Source organism: Emys orbicularis, chromosome 8 (genome assembly GCF_028017835.1).
Source record: "Emys orbicularis isolate rEmyOrb1 chromosome 8, rEmyOrb1.hap1, whole genome shotgun sequence".
NCBI lineage: Eukaryota > Metazoa > Chordata > Testudines > Emydidae > Emys > Emys orbicularis.
In genome coordinates this window covers 65,516,822-65,540,530 of record NC_088690.1, presented here as the reverse complement: position 1 = coordinate 65,540,530, position 23,709 = coordinate 65,516,822, and the positions used below count along the sequence as shown (strand labels likewise).

The 23,709-nt window shown below is 48.9% G+C and overlaps 1 protein-coding gene across 1 annotated transcript; it reads right to left on the bottom strand.

The window, feature by feature from the left end:
* Positions 1-1,466: 1,466 nt before the first annotated feature.
* Positions 1,467-21,827, bottom strand: LOC135882866 (flavin-containing monooxygenase 1-like). The gene is made up of 8 exons (XM_065409898.1): positions 21,690-21,827; positions 11,161-11,349; positions 9,814-9,976; positions 7,866-8,008; positions 6,814-7,013; positions 4,674-5,029; positions 2,159-2,231; positions 1,467-1,809 (listed from the first exon to the last, which is right to left on the bottom strand). Exons 1-8 carry the CDS (start codon positions 21,819-21,821, stop codon positions 1,467-1,469), a joined length of 1,599 nt encoding a protein of 532 aa, XP_065265970.1. The 5' UTR covers positions 21,822-21,827.
* Positions 21,828-23,709: the final 1,882 nt, after the last annotated feature.

Genomic DNA, 23,709 nt, shown 5'->3' with positions numbered 1-23,709 from the left:
TACTTGTGAGTCTTCCTGGATACCTGTGTGCTGGCAAGTGGGTGATGAAGTCTTACAGTGACATGTGATCATGTCACCTGAACTGGAATCCATCTTTAACCTGGTGCTTTTCCATTGAGAAGGGGAGAGGGTGGGAACCCAGAGGGACAAAGGATTCCTGCCTTATGCAAAAGATATATAAGTGGGTTGAACAGAGAAAAGGGGGGAGTCATCATGAGAAATCCCCTAGCTACCACCTGAGCTGGAACAAGGGCTGTACCAGGGGAAAGGATTGTGCCCTGACTAGGAAGACGTCCAGTCTGTGAAAGAAACTTATTGAAACATCTCTGAGGGTGAGATTTTATCTGTATTCAGTTTTATTAGTGTATTAGACTTAGATTTGCGTGTTTTATTTTATTTTACTTGGTAATTCATTTTGTTCTGTCTGTTACTACTTGGAACCACTTAAATCCTACTTTTTGTATTTAATAAAACCACTGTTTACTTATTAATTAACCCAGAGTTTGTATTAATACCTGGGGTGGGGGGCAAACAGCTGTGCATATCTCTCTATCAGTGTTATAGAGGGCGAACAATTTATGAGTTTACCCAGGATAAGCTTCATACAGGGTAAAATGAATTTATTTGGGGTTTAGACCCCATTGGGAGTTGGGCATCTGAGTGGTAAAGATAGGAACACTTCTGTAAGTTGCTTTCAGTTAAGTCTGCAGCTTTGGGGCACGTGGTTCAGACCCTGGGTCTGTGTGGGAGCAGACTGTTGTGTCTGGCTCAACAAGACAAGGTGCTGGAGTCCCAGACTGGCAGGGAAAGCAGGGGCAGAAGTAGTCTTGGCACATCAGTTGGCAGTTCCCAAGGGGGTTTCTGTGATTCAATCCGTCACAGGTGCTGAACACCCTTGATGCCAACTAACTCCAGAGAGATTTGAGGAATCTCAGCGCCTTGCAGGTGTGGAGCCTTGCGATTTTAACAACTGATTATTAAAGCCCAGGGACTTTACATTTCCCATGCCTTTATCTGACAAATGTCCATGTTAGGGGAGAAGAGACAATTATGGTCTCCTAGCCAGACCTCCTGCGTAGCACAGGCCAAAGAATCCCATCTACTGATTCCTGAATCACGCCCACAGCTTCCGGCTGAGCTAAAGCATCTCTTTCCCAGTCGCCTATTCCTATCCAATTTAAGCTAGCCCTAAATAAATCACTTTTAAAAGAAATGAGTGTCCACACAGGGGCCTGCACCAGTTTACCATCACACATTTAGTTAAATCTGTGCAATGGTCTCAGGTAGACGAATCTTGGTGTGTAGTTTAGTTAGAGGAGAAATGTTTTAGTGACATTGGTTAAAGTTTGATTTAGAAACCCTTCTGTTCTTACAGGACCTTTGTATGTATTGCTTTCCTGCCTCCCCATATAGAGATTGTCTAGCCAGAAAAGATTTATACACGCAGGCTGTACATCACACCAGGACTACTTGAAACCAAGAAAAATTGCAGCGAAGAGAGCAAAGAGGCCGATTAGTTTAAGCAAATTGAAACAGAAGTTTGGAGGCTCCTCTACAACTCGTGTTCTCGTGGGCTTCACTGTCCGCTCCCACTGGGTCAGAATGGCATTTCTGGCTCCATCCCACTTCCCCGGCCCAGTCAGGCGGTACTGGTATGCTGTGCATGGACCAAAGAAAACTTTCATGGCCAGGATTGGATCTTTGAAGAGCAGAGCCAGCACACTGGGTTTTGTGCCGATCAAGGAGGCAAGTTCGTCAATATACACGAGGCAATCAGTTTTCAGGATCTCATCATAGGACAAACCGAACCTTAATGAATCAGAAAAGAAGGGGGAGGGATGTCATTCTGATCAATAGGTAAAACAGAGGAGATGCCATTGAAATTCAGTCCTGTTTGCAGTTATTCTGCTTGATCATCAGTGGGTTTCTTTGAATAGATATTCCAAACTTCCTGTATAATTATATAGCCGCTAGCTAAAAGATGGACTTCAAACACACTAGATATAGTAGACTAATTGAATCCACATCTGGATTTTAGACACCCCTATAAAGAGATAGGGAACAGCTGCCAAATTTGGAACTGCATGCTGATACCTCCCAAAGTTCAGGGGTTTTTAAATCTGTCTCAAAGTCTTTTGCATTAGGTGACATGGCTTACCAGCGAATTTTGTTTTTCTTCGTCTCGTTGATCTCTTCCACCATGGTGCTCACTGGAAGCAGCTGACACAAGCCTAGAAACCAGAAAAGGGATTGTTGTCATGAAGTGGTGGACCTGTTCAACTTCAGGTGGGATTTTAAACCAATTTAGTTACACTGGTGAAAAGGCTGGTGTGGACACTCTTATTTCAGCTTAAACCAGGCTTATTTCAATTTAGCTTACTTCAGTTAGGAGCAGATTTAAACGAAGCTGAAATAAGCCACGGAAATAAGAGCATCCACACAGGTGTTTGTGCCCATTTAGCTAAACTGGTGCCAATTTGTGTGTAGACAAGGCCTGAGTCATTTGGAGCTTGTTCTTGGATTGGAAACCCTGGCTCCTGGTCCCCGAAGGAGAGAGAACTCATGGCTTGTCAGTTGGACAAGTGGCCTAATTGTTCTAATGAATCATCTCAAATCACACCCACTCTTACACCTTGTCTAGACTAGGATTTAAAGAGGTGCTCTCTAACCTTCTAGGAGAAAGCTGAAGCCAGACAAATTCCAATTAGATATAAGGCAATATTTTAGCACTGAGGGTGAGTAACCATTGGAACAAACAAAAGGGAAATGGTGGATTCTTTATTTCTTGTCTTCAGATCAAGACTGGATGCCCTTCTGGAAGAGATGCTTTAGCCAAACACAAGTTATTGAACTCAATATGGGGGTGGGGTTGAAATGTAAGGCCTGTGCTATACAGGAGGTTGGACTGGCTCATCTAACATCTCTTTTGGCCTTAAACTCTTTGAATCTATGAACATGCTTGAGAAGTCTACTGTTCAAATCTACACTGATTGGTCTACAAGAGCTAAACTGGCTGAAGCTTAGTTTCCCCCTAGACCAGTGGCTCTCAACTTTTCCAGACTATTGTACCCTTTTCAGGAAGTTCATACCCCCCAAATTTCACCTCACTTAAAAACTACTTGCTGACAAAATCAAACATAAAAACACAAAAGTGTCACAGCATCCTATTACTGAAAAATTGCTCACTTTCTCATTTTGATCATATAATTATAAAATAAATTGACTGGAATATAAATATTGTACTTACACTTCAGTGTGTTTTTCACTTGTGAGCCTTGTCTGACATCCTAGCCCCAAGCGGCAGGGCTGATGCCCAAGCCCCAGGGGGTGAGACTGGTGCATGTAACTGAGCTTCATGGAGCCCTTTGTGGCATGGGGCCCTGAGCAACTGCCTTGCTTGCCACCTCCTAATGCTGGTCCTGCACCTGCAACCCCCCCCAAAACCTGTCCTATAACCCCCCTAAAGGTTGCACCCCCCGGGTTGAGAAACACTGATTTAGATGAGTTGAGTACCCCCTGGAAGATCTGTGTACCCCTGCTTGAGAACCATTGCCATAGACTACCGGTATCACCAGGGCTTTGTCTGCACCAGACTTCTCAAACATGTTAGTTGGAACGTGTTAGCTAGTGCCTTCTAACAACCTCCTCTAGTCTAGTCTAGCCACTGCTTTGGAGACTCTTTCCCTGATGACTGGGATTTGAATCCTCATCTGTAGGAACCAGGGACCAGAACATGATTTCAGTCACACAGTGTGATTTTGGAGTAACCCTGTTAAAGTCCATGGCATTTACTCTGAAATTACACTGGTATAATTGAGATCAGGAGCTTCCCCAAAGGAGCAACACTGGCATGGAACGAGTGGATGTGAGATCAAAATCAGGCCCCAGGTTGTCCTGAGTGTAACACTGTTCTCTCTGGTGCTGAGAAACTGCCTCCCTCCAAGAGGCAAGGACGAACCAGCTGCTGGATTCTGCCTGGTCTTAGTGCAGCAGTGGGGAATCCTGTTTATTACTAGCTCTGCCTGGTAACACAAAAGCTATTCCATTTTTCCTGCCCCTAAAGGGAGATAGCTGCCTATCAGTGGGTCAGGAATTGCCTTTAAGGCCCAGAACTGTGGTGAGGGCTATGATGAGCTGCACAAACCCAGGGGGAGCTCTCGGGAGCATTGCGCCTCAAGGGGACAACAATGCCTCCTGAAACTCTACAGTGAGTGTGGCCTCTGCACCATCCACAAGGAACTGATGTGAGTGCTCGTGTCATGGCTTCCCAATTGTTACAAACACAGGGCCCCTCTTTTCTCGCCACTGAATACAAATAAACTCCCCTCTTCTTCAAGGGGAGTTACCTGTATCCTAGAGGAAAAAACAAGGCTCCGAAATTCTGTTCAGACAGATCCAGCTCAATATTTCCAAGATGGTTCTTGGAGTATTTCGCTTGTTCATGTAGTAAGGATGTCACTGGGTTGTAAAATGTTCTGTAAGACGGTAACGTGCGGAGCAACTCAATTTAGATACCAGTCTATGAGCACCACCTTTCCTAGTCCTGGATGAATCCCTTTGTGGTCTGCGTCGCGGTGGGGTGACATACCAACTCGCTCACCACCTGTGTCTGAAACACTGCCTTTTTCTTTGAGGAAGTGCTCACATCATACTAACCTTCCTGCTCCACCTACCGTTAAAGATTCGTGTGACCCAGCGAGCTTGAATTTCTACAACTGGCATGACTGCACCAAATGGCTTGATGAGGCCAACGACGGCCAGGGTTGGCTTCTCCAGATGAGGGGGGAAGATATATTTGTACAGGGATGCCTGCTTCTTTTCGACTTTGACAACAGATTCCTCAAGGAAAGGGAAGGAGAACTTGTATCCTGTGGCAAAGACAATGACGTCAACAGGCTCCTCCGTGGGGCTATTTTGAAACACGACTGAGTTTTCCTTGATCTCCTTCAGACTCGGTTTTATGGTGATTTTCCCAGTGATGATACAGCCTGGAAGGTCATCATTCAGCACAGGCTCCCGTATCACATCTCTGCATTGAAACAAACAGAAACACAATCAGAATGCTGGGGCAGCCAAGGCAACCCCATGTGCTTCAGCAAAGAGCTGGAGAATGACCTCTGACCTGGAAGACTCAGAAATGGGAAAGCAGGGTCCCGTTTCCCACCCAACTCCAAACGAGGCTCCAGAGCCTTGAAGTCTTTAATTAAAGTCACCCCTCCTGCAACCTGCTTTATTCACACAAACATCACTGCCACCTCCCCTGGGTTCTGGTCAATTCACGCACAGTACTTTTACAGAGTCACTTTTCAGAGCAGAAACGCACTTCAAAAACTGTCTGACTCTTTATGAGTCTCTACATAATGAAAGCTTAGTGGGTAGGACTAGCTCCTGGCCACAGGAGTGGCAGAAGGTCCCTAAAAGTGGGGGCCATTGGTGCCTGAACCATGGCCTGGCCCCCTGCGCCGCCCCTTCCTCCTCCCCTGAGACCCTGCTCCTGTGTGCTGCCCCTTCCCCCCCCAAAGTCCCCTTCCATGTGCCACCCCTTCCCCCCTGAGGCCCCGCTCCCATGCCACCTCTTCCCCCAAGACCTCGACCCCCTACTCACTTGTCTCCACCCCTCCCCCCACATCACTCTCCCTATGGCTGGTAATAAGTGGGAGGGCCATGGCTCCCTGGGCCCCCCCCATTCCAACACCCCTGCCTGGGACTGTACAATGCTAGTATTCCCCTCCTCTACACAGAGCAGGCCAGGAGACCCGCTTCTTCAGCTGTCCTATGAAAACCTAGCTGATCAACATCCCTAACCCTGCTTTCTGGTGTAGATTTATACATTCCTATGTTACACCTAGGGTTGCCAGGTGTCTGGTTTTCAACCAGAACCCCGGTCGAAAAGGGACCCTGATGGCTCCGGTCAGCACTGCTGACCGGGCCATTAAAAATATGGTTGGTGGGGCTGGCAGGCTCCCTACCTGGCTCTGCACGGCTCCTGGAAGTGGCGACATGTCCCTCAGCTCCTGGGCGGAGGCGCAGCCATGGGGGCTCCATATGCTGTCCCTGCCCTTCCCCAAGCACAGGCTCTGCAGCTCTCATTGGCTGGGAAATGTGGCCAATGGGCGCTGTGGGGGTGGAATTTGTGCGTGGAGGCAGTGTGCACTGCACAGAGCTGCCTGGCCCCTCTACCTAGGAGCCGAGGGACATGTCGCCGCTTCCGGGGAGCCCCCCGAGGTCAGCACCACCCAGAGTCCACTCCCCACACCCACTCCTGCACCCCCACTCCCTGCCCCAGCCCAGAGTCCCCTCCCCAAACCTGCCCCATCCCCTCTCCTGCATCCCAACCCTGTGCCCCAGCTTGGAGCCCCTCCTGCACCCAAACTCCCTCCTGGAACCTGCACCCCCCCTGCATCCCCTACCCCAGCCAGGAGCCCCCTCCCGCACCCTGAACCTCTCATTTCTGGCCCCACCCCAGAGCCCTCATCCCCCTTCCGCACCCCAACCCCCTTCCCCAGCCTGGTGAAAATAAGCAAGTGAATGAGGGTGGGGGAGAGTGAGCGATGGGGGGGAGGGGAAATGGAGTGAGCGGAGGCAGGGCCTTGGAGAAGGGGCGGGGCAGAGGCAGGGCCTCAGGGAAGGGGCAGGGCAGGGGTGTTTGGTTTTGTGTGATCAGAAAGTTGGTAACCCTAGTTAAACCCTCGACATGTGAGTTTGCATTGCTCCTCTAACACATTGTACGTCATTAGCTAGGTGCACTTTCCTCTTCCTTCTCTAACTCAGTAACCAATATACCACCACATGGAACAGAAACGCAGGATATACCTGTCCTTAGGTATCAGGCCGTAGTTTGCATGGTCAAACCACTGACTCGTCCTGTGCGCAACCAGCCACGTTGCAATGGGCCCAGGGAGGGAATTCCGGATCACATTCATGAAACGAGTTAGGAAGACCATGTCCCATGGGTAACCATTGTCAAACACCCGACTGATCACCCACGCGCCTCGGCCAGTGCTGATCATCACCTAGAAGACAACAGAGCAGCAAAGCTTTGGAGGGTGAATTGCTTTCCTTGCGTTTATGAAACTAATCCCAGACAAGGATCGTCCCCTGACTTTACCCAGCTAGCCAATGAGCAAAGACTTCGAGGTCTCTCAGAATTGTGAGAGGGAGGTGTAGGGGTAGGACAAAGCCACCTTTGACTCCTCAGTCCAACTGCTGCAACCTCGGAGACCACAATGCCATAAAGACACTGTTGGGTTATGTTAAAGGACTAGACTGTTGGGTCTGGTAGCACTTTTCTTTGCCTCATGGGTCTCTGAAAAAGCAATATTCCCATTCTGTGGAAATAACCTCTAGAACAGTGGTCCCCAAATGTTGAGGGTTACCCCCATCCGCACCCCCCTGGGTCCGGGAGCAAACCTGCAGCTCAGGGGTGGGGGACGTGGACAGGGGTAAGAGGGTTGAGGGTAGGGCTGCAGCTGGGGATGGGTCTGGGGCCGGGAGCAGGGCCAGAGCAGAGGCCAGGGACTGAAGCTGGGGGCTGAGCTGCAGTTGGGCTGCGGTGGGGGCGGGGCTAGAAGCCCAGGATGCAGCTGCGGGCGGGACCGGAGCAGAGCTGGGGGCGGGGACGAGCTGGGTAGCACTTCCTCCCCACCCACTGTGGGGGCTGGTCCAGGCCCTGCCATGCCCCCCCAAGGTTCCGCTGCACCCCCACAGTTTGAGGACCTCTGCTCTAGAATCAGGTTCTCAGCTCCTTTCTCCTGACAGTTCGCTCTGTGTGGCTTCTAAATGGCTTCATTGCTGCCCACCGCTGCATATAACAAAAATTAACATCACCCTTCCTGCAGGTTTGAAAGGAGCTGGAAAAACTGTACCTTTTTAGCTACACGACTGGCCTCAATGGCGATATCCACTCCAGAATTCCCCATGCCAATCACAAGGACTTTCTTCCCCTCAAACACATCTGGATGCTTGTAATAGCGGCTGTGAAAGTACTCGCCTTGAAATGTCTCTATCCCTGTGAGGAAGAGGGGAAGGGTATCTGGCAAATATCACTTAAATAATAGTCAATTATAATTCCAGGCCATATCCCGGAGTCCATTGGTGTTAATGGGAGGTGTATTTTGGTAGTGAGGACAGAAAAAAAATGACCTCACGATTTGTCTTGTTGCTATTATATTTTTCAGGGGATAAATGGTCCTAGTAACCTTAATCTTTGCCCTTTCTTGGAGACTTGCTCCTGAAGAGGGGAGGGGACCTAATTCCTAAGGCCCAGTCAGAGAAATGGAGTGACTTCTTTAGGGATACGGTAGATTCTCCCATACTTGGAATCTTCCTATGCAGACTGGACACCTTTCTAAAAGGGAGGCTCTAGTTCCAATTCAAGTGATGGGCTGGTGCAGACAGTGTCTGGGAGAGGTTCCATGGCCTGTATGATGCAGGAGGTCAGACTAGATGACCCTTTTGGCCTTGAACTCAATGAAAAGTGATAGACGGGCTCTTCCCTCCTTGCCCTGCAGACACGGTCATCAGCAGAGCCAAGGAGGAGAAAGCAGATAGAACTGTCCCCACCCCTCTCCTCCTCCTCCCACAGAAACCAGAACTAGGAGACTCACCAAGAGTCACGGTGGAGTCTCCATCACTGGCAGTTTTTAAATCAAGAGTGGATGTTTCCCTAGGAATTATGCTGGGGAAGTTCTCTGGCTGGTGCTATACAGGAGGTCAGGCTAAATGATCTGGACCCTTCTGATCAGGGAATCTATGACTGGAGCAGGGGAGAGAAGGAACTACCACCTCCTGATCCCTCAGTCCCCAGCAATGAGTAAAGCAAACAGGATTGGGCCCCGAATATTTTAAAGTGATTTGTATGGCTCTGAGTGTGTGTGTGTGTAAGTGTAACTAACAGTGCTGCGGTTACTATACCTTTAAAAAAGTGCTACAATAGAGACCTGACAGCACTACAGTATTCTGGACAATCACACTAGACCTACTGTAGAACTACGCTTGTAAGAGCAACTGGTTCAGAAATAAACAAGACATTCTAACCCATGGACAGCAATGATTTGGTGACGGGACCCTAGTCCCACTGCAACCCCTTTAGGAATATACCACTGGAAACTTTGTTGTCCATTCCTCCCCCTCCAAAGTGAGCTCTGTGGTTAGAAAATCTGAGATAATGTAACTGCAGCCAATGTTTAAAAACTCTGATGGTAGCACAGAGCAACAGCCAGTTCCTCCTGGTGGTCCAGAGAGACGGCTGTGTTTAAAACACCAATTGGGAGAACCCAGGTTATTTAAAACAAAACAACAACAACAACAAAAAACAGCAAAACCTGCTGTGAACCTTTCCTCCTCATTCTTGAGAAGCACTTGACAAAATTAAATGGTGGTGAAAGATTAGGGAAAGGCCTACAACTTCTGTCTGGGGATTATGGGCCAAATTCAAATGCTGCTGTAATCAGGTGCAACTCCACAGAAGCTATGTCTACTTTCACCACAGATAAATTTGGCCCAGTGCTTTTTTTGTTGCCCTAACCCACACCAATAACACGCTTTCTAACTTGTTAGTGCAGCCAGCTTCTCTGAATAGCCTTCTCAAGAGAAATAATCTTGTCCCTTGGAAGCATGCCTATCAATTAGCCAGACCTGAAAAAGGGACAGCTGGAAAACGAAAGCTTTTCCCTAATTACGCATGTCAATATGACGGCAGTCGCCAGATCCAGGAAATTAGAACATGGAAACAAAAATGTTTCCATCTGTGGATTTGTTAGTCTTCTTGCCAAACACAGAAATGCTTAACAGTAAACACAAGACATCCTGTACCAGGAAAAGACTCCAGCGGCAGGGATGGATCAGAGAGATAGCCAATGCAAACCATAACAGCATCAAAGACAGATGACTCCTGCTTCCCATTAGACTCCGTGACAAGAGCCCACTGGCCAGTGGCAGAGAAATCTGGGCATTTCCTTACACTGATGACTGTGGTCTGAAACATTGAACCAAACAAATATCGTCCATCAGCATGAGATCTGAGTGTAACAAATATAAGTAGAGAAAACAGTCTATGACAATGTGTGCTTGGGAAAATTTGCTGGACCATTTTCCAGATAGGGAGGGCGACAGCCCTGACTTTGGCCTGGGGGAAGATTTATTTAAACCGTGAGTAGAGCTGGTCAAAATTTGCCACTTTCGCAAAACCAGAATTGTCCATGAGAAAGTTTCCATTTTGCAGAAAAAAATTGATTTTCTGTTGGGAAAATTTTTATGACAGCCTCCTGGCTGCCCGCATGGAATGCTATTATCAATTTAACCTTTAGACAGTAAAAGAGACAAGCTTTCCTGGAGGGCTGCGGAGGCAGAGTCCAGGCGCTTTGCCTCCCTGCTTCTCCTCCACCCCGCAGCTCTGGGAGCCAGAGATGGAGGCTGAGTGGCTGGGTTCTTTTACATCCCCAGGGGAGGTGTCTTGTTAATGTCAAGTGAAATTGACAAGAGTCTTCCAGATGGTCAGCTGGGAAGCTGCAAAGTTTTCAGTTCTGAAATGGATTTTTTTCTTGAAAACTCTTCCTGCAACATAACAACAATAAAAAATTGCATTTCTGACATTTTGTCCCAGTTTGGGACTTCCCCCCTCCCCAAAGTCATCACATTTTTTGTGAGGAGGGGCTTCCATTTTTCAGCCAACTCTGATTGTAAGTTCCTTGGGGCAGGGACTGTCTTTTTGTTGTATGTTTGTACAGCGCCTATCACAGCAGGGCCCTGGACCACATTTTCAAGGGTATTTAGGCACCTGAGGATGCAGATTGGCACCTAGTGGGGTTTTCAGAAGTGCCTAACTCCTGTTGATTTCAGTGGGAGTTAGGTACCATGATGCTTTAGAAAAATCCCATTAGATGCCTCTGCATCTTTAGGCACCTAAATACCTTTAGAAATCTGGCCTCTGGTCTGGGTGGGGCTCATAGGCACCACAATACAAATTATACATATTAAATAGCCTGCCTCGGAGAGGTGTATGATGCCTATGATCCTTGTCTGACACCACCCAAGCTCAGCACTTTCAGTGCCAAAACCATGAGCCTAGACTGCTTAAGTGAAGAAGTTACTCCATCAGCTGGCAGCTCTGGTAGACTGTTATCCTCTCATGTGGACCAGCTGCTACATTTTATAGCTCACCTTGAACTGGATGTGCTTCAGAAGGCCAAAATGCTTGGCATACATCCTGAGATACTCCAGGACTTGGGAGTTGGACAGAAAGACTGGAAAATCCTCAGGATACGGGAAGTCTGTGAAGGCCGACATCTCCTTGCAGGTGTTACTGACCACAGATTTGTAAAGGCTGGGCCTCCCATCTTCAACATGTTCCTATCAGCACAGTGTCACAGGGAAGAGTGAATGCATTCTGCACATGCAGCCAGGGAGAGAATATGCCTATCAACCCCTTTTTGTTCATAGCGTTTGGTTTCCACTCATGGTGGGACACAGACGAGATTAGGAATTAGAATTTGGCCCAGGCTGTTGCACTTACAACAGAATTAAACTGATCTCTTTATCTGGGGCCAAATCACAGCTGATCTCTGCACAAATGTCATGGAGGGGCAACAGCAGGGCCCCTTTCCTCTGCCTTGTGCAGCTGCACAGAGGGCAGGGGGGACGTCAACACCAGCATTCCCTAAGGGCCCAGTGCAGAGGGAAGCACTAGACACCCGAGAGGGAGCACTGCCTCTGGAGCACTGCTAGATGAGTCATCTGAGGCCAGGGCCCTCTTCCCTTCCACATCAGTTAGCACTCTGGTAGGAGACCATTCTACAGCCTTTTATTATAGCTGTGTCCGTGGTGGCACTCTGCCCGCATCACCACTCCATGGGCAGAATGCTTCCTCCAGAATGCATGTTTCCGCCGTCCTGCTGCCGCTGTGGCTGCAGCACCTACCACCTGAGCCTTGATGTTGGGAAGGAACGTTCCATCGTGGCACATTGACAGCAACCTTAAGGGCTGTTTCCCCTATCTCTGGGGCACAGAGGGTAAGAACATAAGAATGGCCCTACTGAGTCAGACCAAAGGTCCATCTAGCCCAGTATCCTGTCTTCCGACAGTGGCCAGTGCCAGGTGCCCCAGGGGGAATGAACAGAACAGATAATCATCTAGTGATCCATTCCCTGTCGCTCATTCCCAGCTTCTGGCAAACAGAGGCTACAGACACCATTCCTGCCCATCCTAGTTAATAGCCACTGATGGACCTATCCTCCATGAATTTATCTAGTTCTTTTTTGAACCCTGTTATGGTCTTGGCCTTCACAACATCCTCCGGCAACATCACAGGTTGACTGTGTGCTGTGTGAAGAAATACTTCTTTTTATTTGTTTTCAGCCTGCTGCCTATTAATTTCATTTGGTGATCCCTAGTTCTTGTGTTATGAGAAGCAGTAAACAGCACTTCCTTATCTACTTTTTCTACACCAGTCATGATTTTATAGATCTCAATCATCTCTCCCCTGAGTCGTCTCTTTTCCAAGCTGAAAAGTCCCAATCTTATTAATCTCTCCTCATACGGAAGCCGTTCCATACCCCCTAATCATTTTTGTTGCCCTTTTCTGAACCTTTTCCAATTTCAATATATCTTTTTTGAGATGGGGCAACCACATCTGTATGCAGTATTCAAGATGTGGGCGTACCATGAATTTATATAGAGGCAACATGATATTTTCTGTCCTATTATCTATCCCAGGGATCGGAAACCTTTGGCACGCGGCTCGCCATGGTAAGCACCCTGGCGGGCCGGGCCAGTTTGTTTATCTGCCGTGTCCGCAGGTTCGGCTGATCGCGGCTCCTACTGGCCATGGTTCGCTGCTCCAGGCCAATGGGGGCGGCGGGAAGCGGCACGGGCCGAGGGATGTGCTGGCCGCTGCTTCCCGCAGCCCCCATTGGCCTGGAGCGGTAAACCGCGGCCAGTGGGAGCCGCGATCAGCCGAACCTGCGGACGTGGCAGGTAAACAAACCAGCCCGGCCCGCCAGGGTGCTTACCCTGGCGAGCTGCGTGCCAAAGACTGCCGATCCCTGATCTATCCCTTTCTTAATGATTCCCAGCATTCTGTTCGCTTTTTTGACTGCCGCTGCACATTGAGTGGATGTTTTCAGAGAACTATCCACAATGACTCCAAGCTCTCTTTCTTGAGTGGTAACCGCTAATTTAGACCCCCATCATTTTATATGTATAGTTGCGATTATGCTTTCCAATGTGCATCACTTTGCATTTATCAACATTAAATTTCATCTGCCATTTTGTTGCCCAGTCACCCAGTTTTGAGAAATCCTTTTGTAGCTCTTCGCAGTCTGCCTGGGTCTTAACTATCTTTAGTAATTTTGTATCATCTGCAAGTTTTGCCACCTCACTCTTTACCCCTTTTTCTAGATCATTTATGAATATGTTGAATAGGACTGGTCCCAGAACAGACCCCTGGGGGACACCACTAGTTATCCCTCTCTATTCTGAAAACTGACCATTTATACCTACCCTTTGTTTCCTATCTTTTAACCAGTTACCAATCCATGAAAGCACCTTCCCTCTTATCCCATGGCAGCTTACTTTGCATAAGAGCCTTTGGTGAGGGACTTTGTCAAAGACTTTCTGAAAATCTAAGTACACTATATCCACTGAATCCCCTTGGTACACATGCTTCTTGACCCCTTCAAAGAATTCTAGTCCAGGGTATTTCTACACTGCAATTAAAAACCCCATGGCTCGCCTGTGCCAGCTGATTCAGGCTTGTGGGGCTCTGGCTAAGGGGCTGTGTAGACCTTTGAGCTCAAGAGCGGGCTCAGGGGCCCCATGAGAGGGGAGGGTCCCAGAGCGTGGGCTTCAGTCCGAGCCTGAATGTCTACACTGCAATCAAACAGCCCCTTAGCCTGAGCCCCATGAGCCCGAGTCAGCTGACAGTGGCCAGCCACCAGTGTGTAACTGCAGTGTAGACACATCCTGAGGGAACATTTGAGCATGTGCCACATAATCAAGTCCCTGAGACTATGGGCGGGAGGACACGGACGATGACATCTGTGACTCCCGTCCTTCCCACCTTCCCTTTCTTGTCCCTATGGGCCTTCAAGGGGGTGGCTTCACCAGACACAGGGGTGTCTGAAGTGTTTTCTGCATTCCCTGCGAATTAAAGCACTGATTTTCCCCTTCTCACACAGGGACAGTGTGAAAGACAATGGACTCAAACACTGGGAAATTTGTTGCTGATGTTTTCACTTAGGCTTGCACAGCTGAATGCTGTTGCATTGCATGGCACTTTGTCACACCGGCTGCTCAGGCCAATTACTAAGCAGTTCTTAAGACATTTTGCCAACTCCAGTCATTTTTTAGGAAGAACTTCCAGGAGGGGGAGTGGATTAGAAGAACAAACATGGGACGAGGGAGTCAGGGCTCTTAAAATTGTATTCCTCAGCTGCCAAAAATGTACTGGTGTGACCTTGGGCACATTTTAACTTCTCTGTGCCTCAGTTTCTCCACCATCAAGTGGGGTTAATAATACAGTGGATGCCGGTTATTAGCAAGCTTGATAAAGACAACTTGTGGTTATTAGCAACATTTTCCCTCAGAACCGATCCCATCCCCTTCACTTTAATGTTAACGACTTTCAGATATTAGCAACGGGCTTGTTGCTTATTGACAATTCTTTTGGAAGAGACGTTCCCCTTGTAATGAATTTGCTGGCTTTGAGTCTGCAACCCAGACAGCTGGTTGGGAGATACCGTGCAGCCCCATGGGCCACCAAGGACCTCCACCGTCCATGGAAAACCCTGGCTGCAGGCAGATTTGTGGGCTGCAGCCAGGGAAGGAAGCACTGGGACCTGCTGAGTCCAAGTCCCCGATGCCAGGGCAGGGTGCAGGGCAAAGAGAGCAGGAGGAAGTACTGTGCAGCCCCACCAGTCCCCAGCACCCCCACCCTTGCGGAAAGCCCCAGCGTCTGCTGTCACAGCTTGCATGGGACTTTTGCCATTATTCAAAAGTTGCCAGTAAACTGCTTTTTGCTGTGAAATGAGTAGTTGCTAATGACCAACATCCACTGTGGCTGTCTAAGGCCTGGTCTACACTACGAGTTTAGGTCGACTTTAGCAGCGTTAAATCGAATTAAGCCTGGACACGTTCACACGACGAAGCCCTTTCTTTCGACTTAAAGGGCCCTTTAAACCGGTTTCTTTACTCCACCTCCGACGAGGGGATTAGCGATAAAATCGGCCTTAGCGGGTCGGAATTGGGGTAGTGTGGACGGAATTCGACGTTATTGGCCTCCGGGAGCTATCCCACAGTGCTTCATTGTGACCGCTCTGGACAGCACTCTCAACTCAGATGCACTGACCAGGTAGACAGGAAAAGCCCCGCGAACGTTTGAATTTCATTTCCTGTTTGCTCAGCGTGGAGAGCACAGGTGACCACGCAGAGCTCATCAGCACAGGTAACCGTGATGGAGTCCCAGGATCGCAAAAGAGCTCCATCATGGACCGAACGGTAGGTATGGGATCTGCTCGCCATATGGGGAGATGAATCAGTGCTAGCTGAACTCCGTAGCAGTAAACGAAATGGCAAAATATTAGAAAAGGTCTCCAAGGCCATGAAGGACAGAGGCCATAACAGGGACGCACAGCAGTGCCGCGTGAAAATTAAGGAGCTACGGCAAGCCTACCACAAAGCCAGAGAAGCAAACGGAAGGTCCGGGGCAGAGCCGCAAACATGCCGCTTCTACACGGAGCTGCATGCCAGTCTAGGGGGTGCAGCCACCACTACCCGAACCGTGTGCTATGACTCCCTCACTGGAGAAACACACAGGGAAGCGGGTTCGGGGTATGAGGAAGATGAGGATGGAGATAATGTAGATAGCTCACAGCAGCAAGGAAGCGGAGAAACCGGTTTCCCCAACAGCCAGGATATGTTTATCACCCTGGACCTGGAACCAGTAACCCCCGAACTCACCCAAGGCGTGCTCCCAGACCCTGAGGGCACACAGGGGACCTCTGGTGAGTGTATCTTTGTAAATATTACACATGGTTTAAAAGCAAGCGTGTTTAATGATTAATTTGCCCTGGCAATCGCGGCCAGTACAGCTACTGGAAAAGTCTGTTAACGTGTATGGGGATGTAGCGGAAATCCTCCAGGGACATCTCCAGAAAACTCTCCTTCATGTACTCCCAAAGCCTTTGCAAAAGGTTTCTGCGGAGGGCTGCCTTATCCCGTCCGCCATGGTAGGACACTTTACCACGCCAGGCCAGTAGCACGTAGTCTGGAATCATTGCATAACAAAGCATGGCAGTGTATGGTCCCAGTGTTTGCTGGCATGCAGACAACATTTATTCCTTATCGCTTTTTGTTATCCTCAGGAGAGTGAGATCATTCACGGTCACCTGGCTGAAATGGGGCGATTTTATTAAGGGGACATTCAGAGGTGCCCCTTCCTGCTCTGCTGAACAGAAATATTCCCCGCTGTTAGCCATGCGGTGGGGGGGAGGGGTGAAGTGATCATCCCAGAGAATTGGGTGTGGGGGGGGAGGGGAGTTAGTTGGGTTTGTGCTGCATGTTAACCCGGAAACCGCATCCCCTCCTTTTACATTGCAACCCCATTTTAAATGACCAACCCAACGGGTGCTTGGTATGGGAAATGAGAGCGCTATTGTTTGAAACCATTTCCACATGTTAAGAAGGTTAAAAAAGCCAAAAGACTGTGTCTTACCATGGCTGCCTGCAAGCCGAAATCTGTTGCCTGGCACTGCGTGAGTGATCTCTCACACCAAACCGGCAGGCCCTCAATATAAGAGGAAAAATGCGACCTTGTAATGAAAGCACATGTGCTGTGTAATGTGAACAGCAAAATTTAACGTGAAAGAGTGTACCCATTGTTCTCTAAAATGTGTCTTTTTTAACCACCTCTCCCTTCTCCTCCACCAGCTGCAAATGTTTCTCCTTCACAGAGGCTAGTGAAGATTAGAAGGAGAAAACGGAGGACGCGGGATGATATGTTCACGGAGCTCCAGATGTCCTCCCACGCTGAGAGAGCACAGCAGAATGCGTGGAGGCAGTCAATGTCAGACTACAGAAAAGCACAGTATGAACGAGAGGAGAGGTGGTGGGCTGAATCGCGGGATGAACAGAGCAAGTGGCGGGCTGAAGATGATAGGTGGCGTCAGCTTGCAGACAGAAGGCAAGAGTCGATGCTCCGGCTGCTGGAGCATCAAACTGATATGCTCCAGCGTATGGTTGAGCTGCAGGAAAGGCAGCAGGAGCAGAGACCGCCGCTACAGCCCCTGTGTAACCAACAGCCCTCCTCCCCAAGTTCCATAGCCTCCTCACCCAGACACCCAAGAACACGGTGGGGGGGGGCCCTCCGGCCACCCTGTCACTCCACCCCAGATGATTGCCTGAGCATCAGAAGGCTGGCCTTCAATAAGAGTTAAAGTTTTAAACTGCAGTGTGTCCTTTTCCTTCCCTCCTCCCCCACCCATCCCGGGCTACCTTGGCAATTATCCCCCTAGTTGTGTGATGAGTTAATAAAGAATGCATGAATGTGAAGTAACAATGACTTTATTGCCTCTGCAAGTGGTGCTCGAAGGGGGGAAGGGAGGGTGGGGTGGTTGGTTTACAGGGAAGTAGAGTGAACCGGGTGGGGGGGGAGGCGGAGGGTTCATCAAGGAGAAACAAACAGAAGTTTCGCACCGTAGCCTGGCCAGTCACAAAACTCATTTTCAAAGCTTCTCTGATGCGCACCGCGCCCTGCTGTGCTCTTCTAACCGCCCTGGTGTCTGGCTGCGCGTAATCAGCGGCCAGGCGATTTGCCTCAACCTCCCAACCCGCCATAAATGTCTCCCCTTTACTCTCACAGATATTGTGGAGCGCACAGCAAGCAGCAATAACAATGGGGATATTCTTTTCACTGAGGTCTGAGCGAGTCAGTAAGCTGCGCCAGCGCGCTTTTAAATGTCCAAATGCACATTCCACCACCATTCGGCACTTGCTCAGCCTGTAGTTGAACAGGTCCTGACTACTGTCCAGGCTGCCTGTGCACGGCTTCATGAGCCATGGCATTAAGGGGTAGGCTGGGTCCCCAAGGATCACGATAGGCATTTCAACATCCCCAACGGTTATTTTCTGGTCCGGGAAGAAAGTCCCTTCCTCCAGCTTTCGAAACAGAGCAGAGTGCCTGAAGACGCGAGCATCATGTACCTTTCCCGGCCATCCCACGTTGATGTTGGTGAAACGTCCCTTGTGATCCACCAGGGCTTGCAGCAGCATTGAAAAGTACCCCTTGCGGTTTATGTACTCGGTGGCTTGGTGCTCCAGTGACAAGATAGGGATATGGGTTCCGTCTATGGCCCCACCACAGTTTGGGAATCCCATTGCAGCAAAGCCATCCACTATGGCCTGCACGTTTCCCAGAGTCACTACCCTTGATATCACCAGGTCTTTCATTGCCCTGGCAACTTGGATCACTGCAGCCCCCACAGTAGATTTGCCCACTCCAAATTGATTCCCGACTGACCGGTAGCTGTCTGGCATTGCAAGCTTCCACAGGGCTATTGCCACTCGCTTCTCAACTGTGAGGGCTGCTCTCATCCTGGTATTCTGGCGCTTCAGGGCAGGGGAAAGCAAGTCACAAAGTTCCATGAAAGTGCCCTTACGCATGCGAAAGTTTCACAGCCACTGGGAATCGTCCCACACCTGCAGCACGATGCGGTCCCACCAGTCTGTGCTTGTTTCCCGGGCCCAGAATCGGCGTTCCATGGCATGAACCTGCCCCAGTAACACCATGATTTCCACATTGCTGGGGCCTGTGCCTTGTGAGAGGTCTATGTCCATGTCAATTTCCTCATCACTCTCATCGCCGTGCTGCAATCACCTCCTCGGCTGGTCCTGGTTTTGCTTTGGCATGTCCTGGCTCTGCATATACTCCAGGACAATGCGCGTGGTGTTCATAGTGCTCATAATTGCCACGGTGATCTGAGCGGGCTCCATGATCCCAGTGCAAGCTATGGCGTCTGGTCTGAAAAAAGGCGCGAAACTAGTATCTGACGGACCGGGGGAGGGAGGGAGGGAGGGTCGAGTGACGACATGGCGTACAGGTACAGAGAATTAAAATCAACAAAGGTGGCTGTGCATCAGGGAGAAACACAAACAACTGTCACACAGAATGGCCCCCCCTAAAGATTGAACTCAAAACCCTCGGTTTAGCAGGCCGTTGATTTCACGGAGGGAGGGGGAAGCAAATGAATACAGAACAAATCTATTTTTTACATCTTAAGCTGGCAGATGATGGTGCAGCATGACTGATAGCCCTCGGCATCTTCTGGATGCTTGGCAGAAAATACTGGGAGCTTGGCAGAAAATAGCATACTACGACTGATAGCCATCATCATCAAGACAGTTCTATAGGACTGAGCATGTCTTCCCAGGTGCCCATGATTGACAGCCACTGCAGTACGATGACGACTGATACCAGTCTTAATATACCATCTTCTACCAAAAGGCAAGGGGCTGCTGCTGTGTGCAATGCAGCCCCACGTCTGCCAGCCCCACGTCTGCCAGCACCCAGATCGCCCTCGGCCTCTTCTGGGTGCTTAGCAGAAAATACTGGGCGCTTGGCAGAAAATGGCATACTACGACTGATAGCCATCATCGTCATTGTGAAGGCAGCAGAATATGACTGGGGGGATGGGGGACTGGGGGACATACGGAGTTCCAGCCACTGCTGTACGATGACGACGGTTACCAGTTGTAATACACCATCTACTGCCAAAAGGCAAAAGGCAAGGGGCTGGTGCAATGCAGCCCTATGGCTGCCAGCCCCACGGCTGCCAGCATCCAGATCACCGATGAAGGCTACCAGTCATGCTGCACCGTCTACCGCCAAAAGGCAGTTAGCTGCTGCTGCTGTGTAGCAATGCAGTACCACGTCTGCCGGCACCCAGATGACATATGGTGACGGTGAGCTGAGCTGAGCGGGCTCCATGCTTGCCGTGGTATGATGTCTGCACAGGTAACCCAGGTAAAAAGGCGCGAATCTATTGTCTGCCGTTGCTCTGACGGAGGGGGAGGGGCCTGACAACATGTACCCAGAACCCCCCGCGACACTGTTTTGCATCATTCAGGCATTGGGATCTCAACCCAGAATTCCAATGGGCGGCGGAGACTGCGGGAACTGTGGGATAGCTACCCATAGTGCAATGCTCCGGAAGTCGACGCTAGCCTCGGTACTGTGGATGCGGTCCGCTGACTAGAGCACTTAGAGCATTTTATGTGGGGACACACACAATCGGCTGTATACAACCGATTTCTATAAAACCGGCTTCTATAAATTCGACCTAATTTCGTAGTGTAGACATACCCTAACTCACAGGGGCTTCTGAGGATTAATTAGTTACCAGTATGGCCGGTTGAAGATGCTAAGTATCATTGTACAATAAGGATAGACTTGGATGCAGGGACTTAGGACCTACTTAATGTAACCCCCTTCCCCTGCCCCCATTACAGTGCTGGGAATATGTCCCTGTATGTTTCTGAATTCCATTTGATTCTATGAACTCCATTTTCTACTCTAACCCTCAGTGTGGAATAAAACTTTTGTTTTGTGGCACAATACAGACCATGTCTGAAATTGGGACAATGGCCCACTGCCAGCAGCCCCCCCAGGGGAGAAAGAGGGAATGGAAAAGCCCCAGCATGAGAAGAGAAGCAGGAAGAGGTGTCAGGCCCTGCTTTTAAAAGAGACAAGCTCCCTAACAAGAAGGCAAGAGCTCATTGCTAGATGCAGAAAACTGAGCAGGAGGAGGGGCAGGCTGGAGGGCTCTATCCCCTGAAGGTTGCTGATCAAACCCCAAAGAGAGCGTTGAGGTCGCCAAGGGAGGGTATTATATTCAGGTGTTCCTTGTTTTCCCATAGATCTGTATCTCATATGTGTTCAAAGGGTATGTCTACACTGGGGCAGGGAGCGTAATCCCCATACCCATGCTAGCTCAGATTGAGTTAGCACATGAATTACAACAATCTAGCCATGTTGGCAGAAGTGGGGACAGGGGCTAGCCACCCCGAGTATGATCCCATCCACGACCCTAGGTATATACTTGGGTGACTAGCCCAGCTCACGCACCACCTCTCCATTGCTATTTTTAGTATGCCAGCTCTCCCAGAGCAAGGGCAGGTATGTCTGCCTAAACTGGAAATAACAGTTCCAGCTCCAGTGTAGAGATACCCTGAGAGTAAAGTGTGTGTGCTTAAGGTGTTCCTTCGCAAGGGCTAAATTCCTCACTTTATCTGTCACATGTCCCCAAAGGGTTAAACTCGAGTGCCCATGCGGGCGGAACTCTGGGGAGAGTGTGCATAAGCTACGTGAGGGGGGCCAGCACTGGTCTTGGGGCCTAGGGCAGCATGGAGGGTGCCAGCCAGAGAGTTTGCATCCTGGCACTGTGTCTGAATGCTGCTCAAACCTAGGGGGCTGGGGAGCATGCGGGATCCAAAGGTTGCATCCAATACAGAGGCCTGGTGACTGCCACGCCCCAGTGTCTGAACAGGACACTGCCATTCTTTGAACAAACTAGTTCTGTTTAAGGCTGCTGTTGAGCTGGATTGACTTCATTTTTTGGTTAATGAATAGTCTCTTCTGGTTACTGGCGTGGGACGCACAGGTGTAGCTCACTCCACAGGCAACGAACCCCCTCACTTACTGTGAATCTCCAGAGACCCCCGATGTCGTCACTCCTCTCAAAGCAGGTGGGCTCCAGCCCCTCATCCAGGCAGCACTTGATGGAGGTCAGTCCACTCACGCCAGCTCCGATAATTGCAACTCTCTTCACCATGGTCTCCTTTATTGGGGGGAGATCATGCAGTCTTGCTGGTGCGTAGAATTCAGGGAACAGAGTTGGTATCACTTCAGTGAAAAGGATCAGCAATTTATATTATAAACAAAGAGGACAGCGTTATGGAGAAAGTAATTACTAGTTCGCCTCTCAGATTTAACAGGCACATCTGCCATTCCTGTTCGTTATACAAAAGGGGTTGGATGATCTTAAGTAGCAGATGCTCATGTGTGGTTAAAGAGCAACAGAATTCAGTTAGTATTTGTGATATTGGGGACTGTGCCTTTATGTGCTGAGTTTCCCAGACAGAGAGCTTGGATGGGGGCACTGTGAATCTCTTGTTATTATGCACAGCCATTTGGGACCAGAGTAAAGGTTGCCAACCCTCCAGGATTGTCTGGGAGTCTCCAGGAACTAAACATTAATCTTTAAAGATTAGGTCATGTGATGAAATCTCCAGGAATATGTCCAACCAAAATTGGCAAGAGACACAGACTAAAGTCCCTCTTGCAAGTACTAAGTGATCACTGAACATTGCAGTGATAGAGTTCTCCTCCAAAGATAGAGACATGGACCTATTAAATTGAATATTGCAACAAGAATGTGGGGTAATTAACAAACATTTAAGGCCAGAAGTGACCACTATCATGATCTAGTCTGACCTCCTGCATAAAAACAGAATTTTACAATTTTATCCAATAATTCCTCTGCATTGTGCCCAATACCTTGTGGCTGAACCAGGACCTTTTTTAGAAGGACATGGAGGCTTCATTGAAAGAATTCAAATGATAAAGTGATAAAGTCTCCAGCACACAGTTTGGTAAGTTATTCCAATAGTTAATTACCCTCACTGTTAAAAATATGCAACTTATTGCCAGTTTGAATGTTTCTAGCATCAACTCCCAGCCACTGGAATGCCTTATGTTTCTCTGACAATGAGTTTTCTATTAATAAGTTCAAGTTTTAGGAGAAAACAGATTTTTTCCCTTTCACATTTTTTTTTGGTGAAAATCCAATATTTTTCATGGAAACATTTCAACATCCATGAGGTTTGGGTTTTTTTGTTTGTTTTCATTGATTTTTTTTTAGGAAAAAAAGATAATTTCCCAACCAGCTCCATTGCTTCGGTTCCTACCTCCTAGCACGGAAATCTGAATGTATACTTCAGAAATACATCCTGTTTACCTGCTCTTGTTTACTGAATTAGCACTTTTTCTGCCCAGTAATTGCACCTTTTTGCATCCATCTGTATTTATTAAGGACTCTCTAAAGCCATCTGTTATGAAACAAATACACACTTCAAAACTGAACAAAGTTTGCATAAGGCACATCCTAGCTTCTATTGTCTCAAATGCTTCGAGGCTTGCTTGTCATAGTTCAGCGGCACACGGAAAAAAAAAATCCGCTTCCAGCTAGTCTATTAGTCAATGCAAAGTTGCAGAGGTGATTCTAAAGCAAACCAAATGCATTGCAGGAAAACTGTCCCTAGCCATCTGCACTAGTTAAACAGCTGTGCCTATTAACTGTGTCCCTATTATGTGGTGTCCACTTTACCCTCTGCATGCATAGGTTGATTTAGTTCCCTTACCTCACGTCTGTGTCTTGTTTGTTGAAGCCACGTCCCTTCACAAGTGTGTCTGGGCAGCTAGGGAAAGCGTCACTCACTGTAATTCAACTTGCACAGCACTGGAGGAATATTGGACACACAACAACAGGTTCGAGGGAGTGGGGAGTTCTCTTAATGTGGAACCGCCCTCTTTCCCTTGGCAGTTACGTAACTGATCCTTGCTGGCATTGGCAGGAGCAAAGTTCTCAGATGTGGAAGCTGTCTGATCGCTTTCCAAAACCATCAAAGCAAGGGACCTGTGCAATCTGAGCTGTGAGACTA

Coding starts and splice junctions, on each gene's coding strand:
- LOC135882866 (XM_065409898.1), bottom strand. CDS start 21,821: ATGGTGAAGAGAGTTGCAATTATCGGAGCTGGCGTGAGTGGACTGACC. Junction 8,009..9,813: donor GCCGCTGGAGTCTTTTCCTG/GTACAGGATGTC, acceptor TCTTCCTCACAG/GGATAGAGACATTTCAAGGC. Junction 5,030..6,813: donor GGCCTGATACCTAAGGACAG/GTATATCCTGCG, acceptor GTTTCAATGCAG/AGATGTGATACGGGAGCCTG.